At 39.5% G+C, this 13,268-nt stretch overlaps 1 protein-coding gene across 4 annotated transcripts in view; it reads left to right on the forward strand.

Annotated features, from left to right (window-relative positions):
- ADGB (androglobin) overlaps window positions 1–13,268 on the forward strand; it is a 229,145-nt gene that overhangs the window by 122,998 nt on the left and 92,879 nt on the right. For all 4 annotated transcript variants that reach the window (XM_049903119.1, XM_049903128.1, XM_049903146.1 and 1 more), the window contains 4 exons: window positions 863–965; window positions 4,552–4,693; window positions 6,149–6,263; window positions 10,480–10,647. In XM_049903119.1, the coding sequence (XP_049759076.1) occupies window positions 863–965; window positions 4,552–4,693; window positions 6,149–6,263; window positions 10,480–10,647 (528 nt within the window). The remainder of the gene's footprint in view (window positions 1–862; window positions 966–4,551; window positions 4,694–6,148; window positions 6,264–10,479; window positions 10,648–13,268) is intronic.

Raw genomic sequence — 13,268 nt, forward strand, 5'->3', positions numbered from 1 at the left:
CATTCGGTGCTTGATTGAGTTCTTTATTCCATTTATATCTGTTTTACTTAGTTTTTCAGGTCTTTACTGCAAGGGATGGCATGGTGCTTTTGTCTATAGTGCCGTGTTGGCTCTGCCTCACAATTACACTTCTGAAGATTTTGAGGAAAGAGGAAAGAGTTTATATTGCACACCACCCTGTAAATTACCTTATACCATCCCTTTTGGACAGTCCACCAAATTTACTCCAAGGCCTCCCTGCTTATCAGGAACCCATTTTCTCATCAGTGCTCAGCTCTGGGCTTGGTCTCCTTTCTTATCTCATTTCCAGAACAAGAACGTTCTTTATCTTTACTCATGAAGAACAGCTTTGACTTTCATATGGGCACCAGTCTCACACACAAACCCTGCAGACACAGCATCCATAGACTGTTGCAGACATTCACCCAGTATAATTTTCTTCGTATCATTGAACCTAAAACATAGTAAGTTATCTATAAATGTTAGGTATTGTAATATATTATTATTAATACAAATAGAAAATATGGCATTACAAACAAAGCTCGTTGCTGTCAAGTCAATTCTGACTCATAGCAGCCCTACAGGACAGAGTAGAACAGCCCCAAAAGAGTTTCCAGGGAGCGCCATATGGCATTAAAAAAAAACAGTTGCCATCGAGTCGACTCCAACTCATAGCAACCCTATAGGACAAAGTAGAACTGCCACATTTGGTTTCCAAGAAGTGCCTGGTGGATTCAAACTGCTGACCTTTTGCTTAGTAGCCATAGCTCTTAACCACTGTGCCGCCAGGGTTTCCTGTGCGGGTTTCATATGGCATTAGTACGCTGCTAATGGGTATATTGATTGGCTTGATTTGTTGCAGTTCTCAGAGGAACGTGTGTCCTACCATCTATTTGTGGATAGTCTAAAACCAATTGAACTACTGGTTTGCTTTTCTGCGTTGGTTCGCTGGGGAGAATCTGGAGGTAAGAAAGTTTGAGAAAAATGACAGTCTTAAAGCTCAACTCACATTCAGGCTAGGGGAAATGTGATAATAAGGTTTTTATCAGTAAAGACATTTATTTATACCACCACGTATTCCTCAGATATCAAAAGATTATGCCCAGTCTTGCCACCTCCACCACGACCTCTTTGGCACAGCTAGTCATTGCATTTTTCTTTTCATCTATACATTTCATCATTCACAGTCTTTCAAAATCTATCAGAAAAAACATGTATTCTTTCTTTTTTGATTTGATAGCTTCAAAGATGTTTTCTTCTATTCCACTTTGGCCCCTTTCTCTCATGAGTACACTTTAGGTGTTAGTGTTACCAAACTGCATCATCTCAATCACTCAATTTCAAGCACCCCACTCTCCAGTTCATTTACTCTAGAAATCCATTCCTACAGTTCTTGGACTCCATTGTGACCACCTTCCACTGATCCTACCACTTTTTCTCTATCACTTTCCTCATGTTTTTATTTCTCTCATTTGAAGCATAGTTTCTACTTCTGTGGTGCATCACTATAATTATTTTCGTGCATATATCCTCAACACTCTTGCCCTTCTTACCCTCTTATCTTACTTTCCTGGAAAAACTTCAGTTATGATTAAACTTAACTCTGGGCCTAACGTGTGATTGCATCAGAGCAGCTGAATTTCATTGGAGAAGCAAACACAACCGCAAAAACAGGAAAACAAATCATACCTGACAGGCCCACATTAAATCGATGACCACAAATCTCAAAAAGGCCCTTATTAAGCACTGCCAACATTGCCCTACAGGGTCACTATGAGTCGGAATCAACTCAACAGCAACAGGTTTGGTTTGTTTTTTTTAACATTGCCCTGCCCACTCTCCCACTCTCAAAGAGGACTGTTTCAAATCTCTTAAGTCTTCTTGGAATCTGCGACTTTCTGTCTCTCTGCATCTCCTTGTACCTCCAACACCCACTTTCCCCATTTTCTGATGGCCTTACTCCTGATTTCACTGAAGAGATAGAAAAAAATCAGCACTTATCTACCTCATCTTCCCATAATGACCTCTTCTAAACTCTAGTCTGCCTTCCCTTCTGTTCAGCATCCTAATATGCCAAAATGTCTTTGATCTTAAAACAACCAAATAAAAACATCTTCTGGCCTCAACCACCATCTTATTTAGAAAACTTCTAGCATTGATATAAATTCTGGCTCTCTCTACTTTTTATCTCCCATTCTCTTTACCTTTAATATTAAAAGGGGTTTATTTTACATGGGAACACGTTTATACATTCCAGCACAGAAATTCAAAAACGTACAAATGATATTCAGTGACAATTATTTTTTCTCCCAACACTTATTGGCCAACCACATAGGTCTCTTCCACAGAAGCATGTTCTGCTAGCATTTCTGATCTATTCTTCTTGTTTGACTAAATATAAACACAAATGGCAGCATATGTCTTGAATTTTAAAAATTATCTCATTAACTTTTATAACTTTTGTGGTTCTGTTGTCCATATTTAAATTGTTATTCTATCTGGAATTATGTTCTTGTGAATGTGACGTACAAATCTCATTTCTCTAGATTGCAATCAGTGTTCCTAATACATATATTGAGTTACTTATCTTTTGCCACGATAATGTTATCTTTGTATATATACATATATAGCTTTATGTACTTGGCTATGCAAAGATATCCTTACGTACTTGGATATGTTATAGGACTTTTTTATATGTCCCATTGATCTATAGCTTTATTATTTACTATTACCACACTCTTTTAATAGCCGTAGATATGTTTAAGTATGTGGAAAGGCTAGCACTTCACCCTCTATTCCAATTTTCCAGAATTTTTCTGGCATTCTTTATTCTTTATTTTTCCTTTTGAATCCTTCTACTTAAATAGGTTTTAAACCATTTCAGTTGTCATCTTCATTGGGCATGTATTAAATTCCCAAAGGGACATTAATTTAGGGGATTAGGTTAGGTTCAGTGGTCCATTCTCTCCTAATCCTCTACCCCCATTAGACTTTAACCCCCACTTTTCCACTGAAACATTCCCAGGGTCAAATCTCATGGTCAAATCCTCATTTTATTCAATGATCGGATCCTGCTAATGATTTTTTTTTTTCTTCTTCTTCTTTTAAACATTATTTTTTCACTTGGCTTCTGTACTTTTCTGGTTATCCTTCCACCATTCTGTGGCCTCCTTCTGCCTTGGTCCCCTGTATTCTTTTCTCCACATATAAGCTAAAATAATCTTTCTAAAATGTTAAAGCTGACAAAGTTACTCCCCTGCTCAAAACCCTCCAGTGGCTTCCCATTGCATTTAGAATTCACTGTACACTTGTTACCATGATTTATGGGGCCATACTGTATCCGGCCCTTGCCTCTATCTCCAATCTCACCCTTACCAAACTCCCCCTTTTTCACACCACTTAGCCATTCTGGTCTGTTCTGTTTGTTGTTCTTATTTGTGCCTTAGAGTTATTGCAGTAGCCAGTCCAGTTCCTAGAGTGGTTTTTCCTAGCACTTCACACAGTTTGAATTTTCGCTTTATTTAGATCTCTATTCAAAAGCTTTCTCTGACCAACTTGACTGAAATGCCTCAACGCAAACACAAAATACACTCACCACTCTCTAATTCCTTGCCCTGTTTTGTTAAAGCATTTATCTCTGACTCAAATAAATTGTGCTGGGAACCTAAATATCTGCTGAGTGCTTAATATTGAATGGCTTGCCCACATTGAAGGCAGATAATTTCATTTTTTTTAACCAAGGTGTCTTCCAGTGTTTTGAATGATGTCTAGCACTAGTAGGTGGGCAATAAATACTTGTTGAATAAATAAGCCAAAGTGTAGTGGTCTAACGTTAGTATGTCTTTCTAATCAATAGCTCCTAAGCTACCCCATGACCTAGAACATTTAATTTTATAAGCACAGAGACCTTTCAGGCCATGCTGTGGCCTTATATGTCCTCAGTTCAAGTGTTGTCTGGAAATAGGGTAAAACATATTTTACCCTCAGCTACTGATGAATAGTCATATTCTTTATTCATTTTTAAAGAATAATTTGATATTGAAATTTGTATTTTCTGAATTACTTACTATTTCTATACATATACACACACAGCCAACCCTCAGAATCAATGGCAAAAATGTAAACAAACAAGGGGGTATTTTGGCATTGCTGTGATACCATCTTAGAGAAATATCTTACTTTCACAAAGTGTGGTATTTTCTGTCTAATATTGCACCCAGAGGGATATTGTAACTATTGTCATAGATAAAAAAAAAAAAAGTGACAGTATTCTATAATAAAATATCCCTCTCTGTCCCCTTTTTCCAAACATTTCCTTCCTTGGTTCCTTCGCCTGAGAGGGTAATTGTGAGGATGAAAATAAAAATTACCTGAAGCAATTTCTACGGTTTCATGGGAGTTTTAGAATATCTCTAACTCCCCAATTTTTAAATTTATTATTTATGGTGCTATTGGGTCCTCGGCCCCCCCCCCGAAAGAAACCAATATCAGAGAAGTAAGCTATACTCTCACAATGAAATTTTATTTATCTATTTTTTACTTTTCCTAAAGCCTTAACAAAAGACAGTCCTCCCATAGAGCCTGGACTACTTATAGCTGAAATGCCTTCTTGGAAATCTCTGAAGACACGCAACCTTGTTCTGAAGATTCATACTTATGCTACTAAGGCCACAATGGTTCGCCTGCCTGTTGGGTATGTAGTAGCTTAATTTTTTCCCATACTAAGAATTTTTGGAGCTTTGTAAACTCTTGACTACTGGAAAATTAAACAATATGGTCTTTAGAGTATTGTCTCCTGACGTGATTCCACAAGCATATGATTCTTGAGAAAAACACTTCCATGAACAACTACATTAAGGAAATGCTGTTCATTGAATTCCTTTTTGGAAAACTCATAACTATCAAAGATTCTGGGGAATTTCATTAGTAAGGAATACTATTTAAACTTGCTTAACCCAGCGTTTCCTAAAATTAAAGAATCACTTTTACTTGTAACTCTTATTATATTCCTTAGCAAGGACCATGATTTTATTTAAACACAGATTAAGAAACTTTAGCATTTCCTCCTACCAATCTATATTATTTTATTGTTGTAAGAATATACATAACACGACAATTGCCCATCCAACATTGTTTCTGGTGTACAATTCAGTGACATCAATTACATTAAGCATGTTGTGCAGCCACTGCCCATAATTTTTGACAAATTTCCCAGTTTACTTATAATTTGTTTTCGTTAGATGTTTTTTTAATTAAGAGAAAACTGGCTAAACACATCACATTTTTCATATTAAAGAGAATATGTATGATCAAAACATTTATTTTGATAAATAAAATTCAAAATATTACTTCCTATTTCAGATAATATAAAGATTTCTACTCAATTTTTTTTCCAAGACCAAGTGTACGTTTTCTATGTGACCAATGAAAAGCTATACCTTTTGTGTAAAAATTAAAGCCTAAGCAATTGAATAAATGCTGAAATATTGTATCCAGTATTCCTAGAAAATAGTAATTTAAAAAGCTCAATGTTTCTCACAATCTGCCCTAAAATCTCTGATATGGAGAAAGTCTACCAGAAGTCCAGTTACTCTGTCTGAGTGCCTGACCATGTTGACAACTAAGGACAGGGAAGAGTCTTTTGTATTCACATTTCCACCCAGGTGACCTAACCCACTAACGCATATGTTTTGAACATGTTCTACATGTTCAATAACTGAGGGAAAGTGAATGTTTCTGCTCTCAATGATACTGCATCCTGGCATGAGAATTATAATTTGTCAGAAAATGACTATGAAAACTACAAAGGCCTATATCAACATGAATTATTGTTGTCGTTAGGGAAAAATGAAGGCTTATCTTTAACAATGTGACTATGATATGTAAGAGATTTCTCCAGTGTATGCAAGCTTGTCATTTAATGAAATTATTCTTGTCTTACATCATTATTGAAATACAGACTCCAAGATCTCTGAGCATTGTTTCAGGGTGAAAATTCAAAGGTCTTTGTACCATCTGTGTTAAAGAATTCAACTCTTCACTAACATTTGACTTAGTTTCAGCTCCAAACAGTCACCGAACAGCTAACAGAGGTAAGCACTACAACAAAAGAAATCCTTGGTCCTCACATAGTATCCATTCTCTTTAGGAGGCACATGCTGCTCTTCACTATATATTCCCCCGTAGGACATTCCATACAAATCTGCAGCATGGTGAATTTTGTCATCGGTGATGAAGATACTGTGCTGCCCAACTTTGAGCCGGTAAATATTTTAGTAACTGCATTAAGAGATTTTTTTTTTAATTCGTAAATATGTAAACCTTTAAAATGTTACTTTATTTTCAAAGATTTTAGAATAAAGCATATTGCTCTTTTTTAGTCAACTTTATACAGATTTTACCTTATAAAACTATTAAGTATATCCTGCAAGAAATTCCCAAATGCAAACTGTCTAAACTCTGTGGGGATACAAATGTAAAATAATTTTATTTTTCTCCAGCAACCACCTTCATCTGTGCCCTGTTGAGTCTGCATTCACATCTGTTAACATCTCAGGTAGATTCCAGGTTGTCATTAGGTGCTGTTGAATTGGTTCTGACTTATACAGACCTAATGTGACGGAAGAGAACTGTCCCATAGGGTTTTCTAGGATATAACCTTTATGTACTCAATCTGTATGCCTAACAAATAATCTGAGAAGGTGGACTTTATGAAGAGGAACAGGGCATCAAGATTGGAAGAAGATTCATTAACAACCTGTAAAATGGAGATGACACAACCTAGCTTGCTGAAAGTGAAGAGAACTTGAAGCACTTACTGATGAAGATCAAAGACTACAGCCTTCAGTATAGATTACACCTCATCATAAAACAAAAAAAAAACAATAAGCAACATCAAGACAAATGGAGAAAACATTGATGTTGTCAAGGATTTCATTTTACTTGAGTCCACACTCAACACCCATGGAAGCTGCAGGCAAGAAATCAAAAGACACATTGCATTGGGCAAATCTACTGCAAAAGACCTCTTTTAAGTATTAAAAAACAAAGATGTCACTTTAAGGACTAAGGTGCACCTGACCCAAGCCATGATGTTTTCAATCTCCTCATATGCATGCAAAAGCTGGGCAGTGAACAAGGAAGATCAAAGAAGAATAGATGCCTTTGAATTATAGCGTTGGCAAGGAATATTAAATATACCATGGACTGCCAGAAGAACAAATAGGTCTTTCTTGGAAGAGCTGCAGCCAGAGTGCTCCTTAGAAGCAAGGATGCAAGTCTTCGTCTCATGTACTTTGGACGTGTTATCAGGAAGGACCAGTCCCTGGAGAAGGATATCATGCTTGGTAGAGGATCATCGAAAAATAGGAAGACCCTCAATGAGATGGATTGACACAGTGGCTGCAACAACGGGCTCAAGTATAACAACGATTGTGAGGATGGCAAAGGATCGAGCAGTGTTTCATTTTGTTGAACATAGGGTCGCTATGAGTTGGAACTGACTCAACAGCACCTAACAACAACAATGATAATCTTTACAGGAGCAGGTCGGCAGGGTTTTTCTCCTGTGGAGTTACTGGGTAGATTCTAACCACCAACCTTTTAGTTAGCAGCTGAGCTCTTAACCATTGTACCACCAGGGCTCCTCTGTTAATATCTCAGGTAGATGCTCTAGTATAGTATTTTTATTCTCTTTGCAGTTCTACTGTATCCTATAGGGTCACTATGAGTCAGAATCGACTAGACAACAATGTTTTGTTTTGTTTTGTTTTTGGGAGGTATAAAGGCTCCATACAATCCTTTTTAATGCAGTTTAAAATTTTGATCTCATACCCTTCTGTCACCCCTTCCTTGACCTAAAGAACATGGACTGTATATCTCTGGGACTCTGGGGGAGGGAAATACATGGAAAATTCTGTCACTTTTTCATCTCCTCTGTCTTCTTGGCTTTTCTTGCTTTTTCTTGTTTCTCTGCATTGACAGGGTCTGAAAGAAGAGGTGAGATAGGTGGTGCCAGCCTGTCCTCAGAAATCTTGCTTCATATTAGATGTCCTCTGTGCGGGCATGTACATTTTGGGGACAAATTTGCATAGGGTCTTTCCCACTGCATAATTCCTGACCCCTCTGTCAGCTCAAATCCCCACCCCCATCTTTAATGAGCACAGCCTTATGTGGATGAGATCCTCTCACTCAGTCAGCAAACCTCCCGGCCTGGGTAGCAACGAGAGGGCTTCTTTCCATTGTGTTCACTCGGCTAAGATATGGCCCACTCCTGCACTCTTGCCTCCCTAGGCAGTGGTTGTGCAGGGTTCTCCACAGCTGCCTCCTCTCCTCTGCATTCTCTCCGTCCTTCACTAATCCCTCTTCCCTCCTGCTTAGAAGGCACAGAAGGCAGATCAGCAAGTCCACCTTATAAGCAGGTGTCCCTTATTTTCTTAATCATATTTACTCTGCTTACTTTAAGTTCTTGTTTTCTCTTTTTCTAATTATCCTGCTTTAGACAGCATGGACTATCCCGTTTGTCGTCTTTCTTTAGGTGTTTGAGCCCCACAAACCAAAAACCAAACCCAATGCTGTCGAGTCGATTTCGACTTACAGTGACCCTATGCAACAGAGTAGAACTAATTTCCCCATAGGGTTTCCAAGGCTGTGAATCTTAACAGAAGCAGACTGCCACATCTTTCTCCTGCAGAGTGGCTGGTAGGTTTGAACAGCTGACCTTTCAGTTAGCGGCTGAGCACTTTAACCACTGTACCACCAGGGCTCCTTCTTGAACTTCCCAGGTGTTTAGTTATTTTGATCCGTGAGCTTATATTTCTGTGGGATAATCAACTCCTCTATCTTGTAAAGATGAAAGAGGAAAGGCTTAAGGCCAGGCTCCAAGGTTCTGTGGTTCTAATGTAGAATCAAAAAAAAAAGCTGTACACAGGCCTAAGCAGAAAGACCCAGATGACTCAGGATATTACTGATCATTCCCAGTGCTGCCACTTGACCAGATAACTTGTCTGGTCATGGTTTCATGGTCATTATTAAGAAGAGGCTTTTCCAGAGCTATTGTGGGATTTGGAGCGGGTAGTGGAAAAGTAAAGGCATTAAGGTAGCAGGCCAAGTGCATCCTTCTTCATCAGCTTCTCACCCCAGCAGTGAATATGTGCTGTCTGAGCATACCTGCTGAATCATTCCCCAAGATTTTTGCAGGGATTGCACCATATCCTCCCCTCCTCCCCACAGGAAAGAGACAAAGACAGACTTTATAAAGATTCCCTTTGACTTCACCCATTTCCTGCTGCCTCCAACCACCCTCTGCTTAGAGGAACTCCACCCCTACCCACCACACAATAATCAAGACAGTTTTTAAATAGCTCAGGATTTTCTCAGGTTTTTAGTTTGTGTAATTTTAGTTACTTCCTGAAATCCTTATTTCCATCTTATTTTTTATTGTTTCTCGAGGGTTGATGGAAGTGAGATCCAGCATGTCATCTTGTCTTTTTCATTTTTATGGCTCTCACCCTGAAATATTCTCTACTCATCAGTCCATAAACCCCACACCATTTTCATCAGATGAATTCCTAGCTCTCCTTCAGAACTAAGCCTAGATGTCAACGTTGTTGATGAATATTCCCTGACCCCCAATGTGAGGGAAATGTTTTTCCCATTGTTTCTGCAGTTTCCCCTAGTTCTGTCGTGAAGCCTACTCAAGTGATGGTTTACTCATCTCTCCCCTAATATGCTAAAACGAGAATCTGAGACCACAGTTCCTAGTAAAACACCGTGATGAAGCAGATGCATAAACAGCTATTGAACAAACAATATGCTGTTGTTAGCTGCCTTGGAATCAGTCCCTGACTCATGGCAACCACACACACACAACAAAACAAAACGCTGCTCGGTCCTGTGCCATCTTCATGATTAGATGTGGATAAGACCAGTGTGATCTACAGGGTTTTCGTTGGCTGATTTTTAGAAGTAAATCACCAGGCCTTTCTTCTTAGTCTGTCTTTGTCTGGAAACTCTGCTGAAACCTGTTCAGCATCATGGCAACAAACAGGCCTCCACTGACAGATGGGTGGTGGCTACTCATAAGGTGCATTGACCGGGAATCAAACCCAAGCGTCCTGCATGGAAGGCAAGAATCCTACCACCAACCACCACTGCATCGTTGCCGTTAGTTGACTCCGACTTGTGGAGACCTCACGTGCGCAGGGTAGAACTGCTCTGTAGGGTTTTCAAGGATCTGACCTTTCGCAAGCAAATTGTCAAGCCTGTCTTCTGAGGAACCTCTAGGTGGTTTTGAACTGCAACCTTTCAGTTAGTAGTCCAGTTCTTAACCATTTGCACCATCTAGGGATTCTGAACCACCACTACCCCTATGAATGAACAATATAGCAGAGGCTTAATATTTTAACCAAAATTTTTTGTAAACACAGTTACACTTAAATAAACCAAAGTTAGGATGACTGCTATGCTTTGTTTTCACAGGAGAGCTACCGATTTACAGATCAGGCTTTAACAATTATGAAAGCTATTGGAAATGTTATTGCTAATTTCAAAGATAAGGCTAAACTTAATGCAGCTCTGAAGGATTTGCAAGCAGCTCACTACCCTGTGTCCCTCCAGGATAAAGAACTAACTGCTCAACACTTCAGGGTAAGTATGTTCAGGATCTGATGTTTTTTATTTGAAATATCACATCTACATTACCCATTGCCGTGGAGTCGATTCCAACCCTATAGGACAGATTAGAACTGTCCCATAGAGTTTCCAAGGAGTAGCTGGTGGATTAGAACTGCCAACCTTTTGGTTAGCAACCATAGCTATTAACCACTGCACCACCAGGACTCCATATCTTACATTAACCAAAAAAAATCCCCAAACCCATTGCTGTTAAGTCAGTTTCGACTCATAGTGACCCTAGAGGACAAAGTAGAACTGCCCCATAGGGTTTCCAAGGCGTGGCTGGTGGGCTGGTGGATTCAAACAGCCGACCTTTTGGTTAGCAGCCATAGGTCTTAACCACTGTGCCACCACATTAGGTGACCTCAAAAGCAGAGACTAAGACAAGAATTTGGGTGGAGATAATTTATTTGGGAAGTGATTTCAAACAGAAACGAGGGAGTAGGAAGAATAACATGAGATAGAATAATCGGTTGAAGGATGTGATAATTCACTAATTATTGCTGTGGGCAGCTGGGGCTCAGTCATCCTATGGGTCCTGATAGACTATGTAGGCCATCCCTCAGAAGGGTCCACCAAAAGGTGGGGAGATTGTGGCACTTGTGCACTAACTCCCTCCCATGGTGATAGGTGTTATCCCCAGGGACATCAGCTTTCTCACACTTGTAGGTTGTGTCTGTGCAAGGGCTGAGTAGGTTCTGGCTTCAGAGAACGCCTTGAAGAACTGAAGCAAAGAGACTTTCCGATACCCACTTGAGGTGGGACACCACAGCTGCATTGAAATCAGATGTGCCTACGTCAGGAAGTCTCATCCTTGACGCAATTGATCTTTTGGGCCAGGCCATTTTTTTGTAGGGTTTGTCCTGTACACTGTAGCATGTTTAGTGGCATCTCTGACCTTTACCTTCTAGATGCCAGTAACACCTATCCCTCATGGTATAACACACAAAAAAGTCTCTAAACAAACAAACAAGTGAAAAAAAAAAACAGTTAACATCCAGTCAACTTTGACTCATGGTGACTCCATGTATTGCACTGTAGAACTATGTTCCACGGGGTATTCAAATTTGTGACCTTTTGGAAGCAGATTTCTAGGCCTTTCTTCTGAAACATCTCTGGATGGGTTTGAACTGCCAATCCTTCAGTTATTAATTGAGCGCTTAATTATTTGTGCCACCTAGGGGCTTCAAAAAAGTCTCCAGACCTTGCCAAATGTCCTTGGGGCATTGGGTTGCCAAATTTAGCAAATAGAAATATTTGCCCTGATCTACCTCTTACACCGCTCTGATAGTGCCTCACCATGAGGAAACTCTATCATCCACTCTTCAGGGTGATGGCTGATCATAAGCTCCCAAAATAATTGATAATTATTTAAATAAATAATTAATTAAATCTCTGTGTGACAAGAAAGCTGTAGTTTCAACTGCTACAGCTAGCCTAAGGCCGTAGCTGATAGTCAACATCTCTCTCCTCTACCAATCATTCTAGATTTCCCTCTCTTTCAATCAATACTTCAATTGGTCTAGTGGCTTGCTAGTAGGTAACCTAGACCTTCAGTCTAGATGGGTGCAAGACCTTGTTTGCCTTACTCTTGTCAGGCCATGGTTGACACTGTTACTCATTCACTATGGAAGCTCTAAGAAGAGTCTCAGCAAGTTCTAGACACAATTATCCTTGCCTCCATTCCATTATGTATCAGGAACCCTAGTACTCAGTGACAAGGGTGAATTCTTCCTCACAGCCCTGATTGCACAGTGGTTAAAACCTATGGCTGCTAACCAAAAAGTCTGGCAGTACAAATCCACCAGCCACTCCTTGGAAACCCTATGAGGCAGCTCTACTCTGTCCTATAGGGTTGTTATGAGTCAAAATCAACTCTATGGCAATGGGCTTTTACATATATGTGTGTATATATATATATATTTTCCTCCTTGTCTACCAGGATAAGGAGCCCAAAGTAATCAGGTATGTGTTAGAAATTAAGGTTTATTGTAAATCTTACTGTGTTCCCTGGTGGAAGCAACCCCTGTCTTCCACCTCCATGAACTAGGTCCTCCAATCTAGGAGATCCCCTGTTGTGGTGACACAGAACACCAATTCTGCAAATGGGTCACCAGAAATGATGGGGAGAGAAACCAATCCTACTTCTAGCCTTTGATTTCCAGGTCTGTATATTTTAGCTGTTTTAGACACAGCACCATATATTGGTCTTTGGTGTGAGATATAGATACAGATATAGATAAAGATATGATACACTGAACACTAATGACTGAAGACAAGACGAGTTGTGGAATGACATCAAGAACATCATACATGAAGAAACCAAGCCAATGCACTTTATGTGTAGCCACCACCCATCTTCAAAAGTGGTTGCAGCAGTACATGGACATGGAACTGCCAGAAATTCAAGCCAGATTCAGAAGATGACGTGGAGCCAGGGATATCATTGCTGATGTCAAATGGATCATGGCTGAAAATAGAGAATACCAGTAAGATGTTTACCTGGAAGACCCTTAGAATTTTACTTTCCTTCTATTTCTTTATGGACATGCTTTCTCTACTACTTGGTCTACACAGTGGAAAATATGGCTCCT

Source organism: Elephas maximus, chromosome 1 (assembly GCF_024166365.1).
Source record: "Elephas maximus indicus isolate mEleMax1 chromosome 1, mEleMax1 primary haplotype, whole genome shotgun sequence".
Classification (NCBI taxonomy): Eukaryota; Metazoa; Chordata; class Mammalia; order Proboscidea; family Elephantidae; genus Elephas; species Elephas maximus.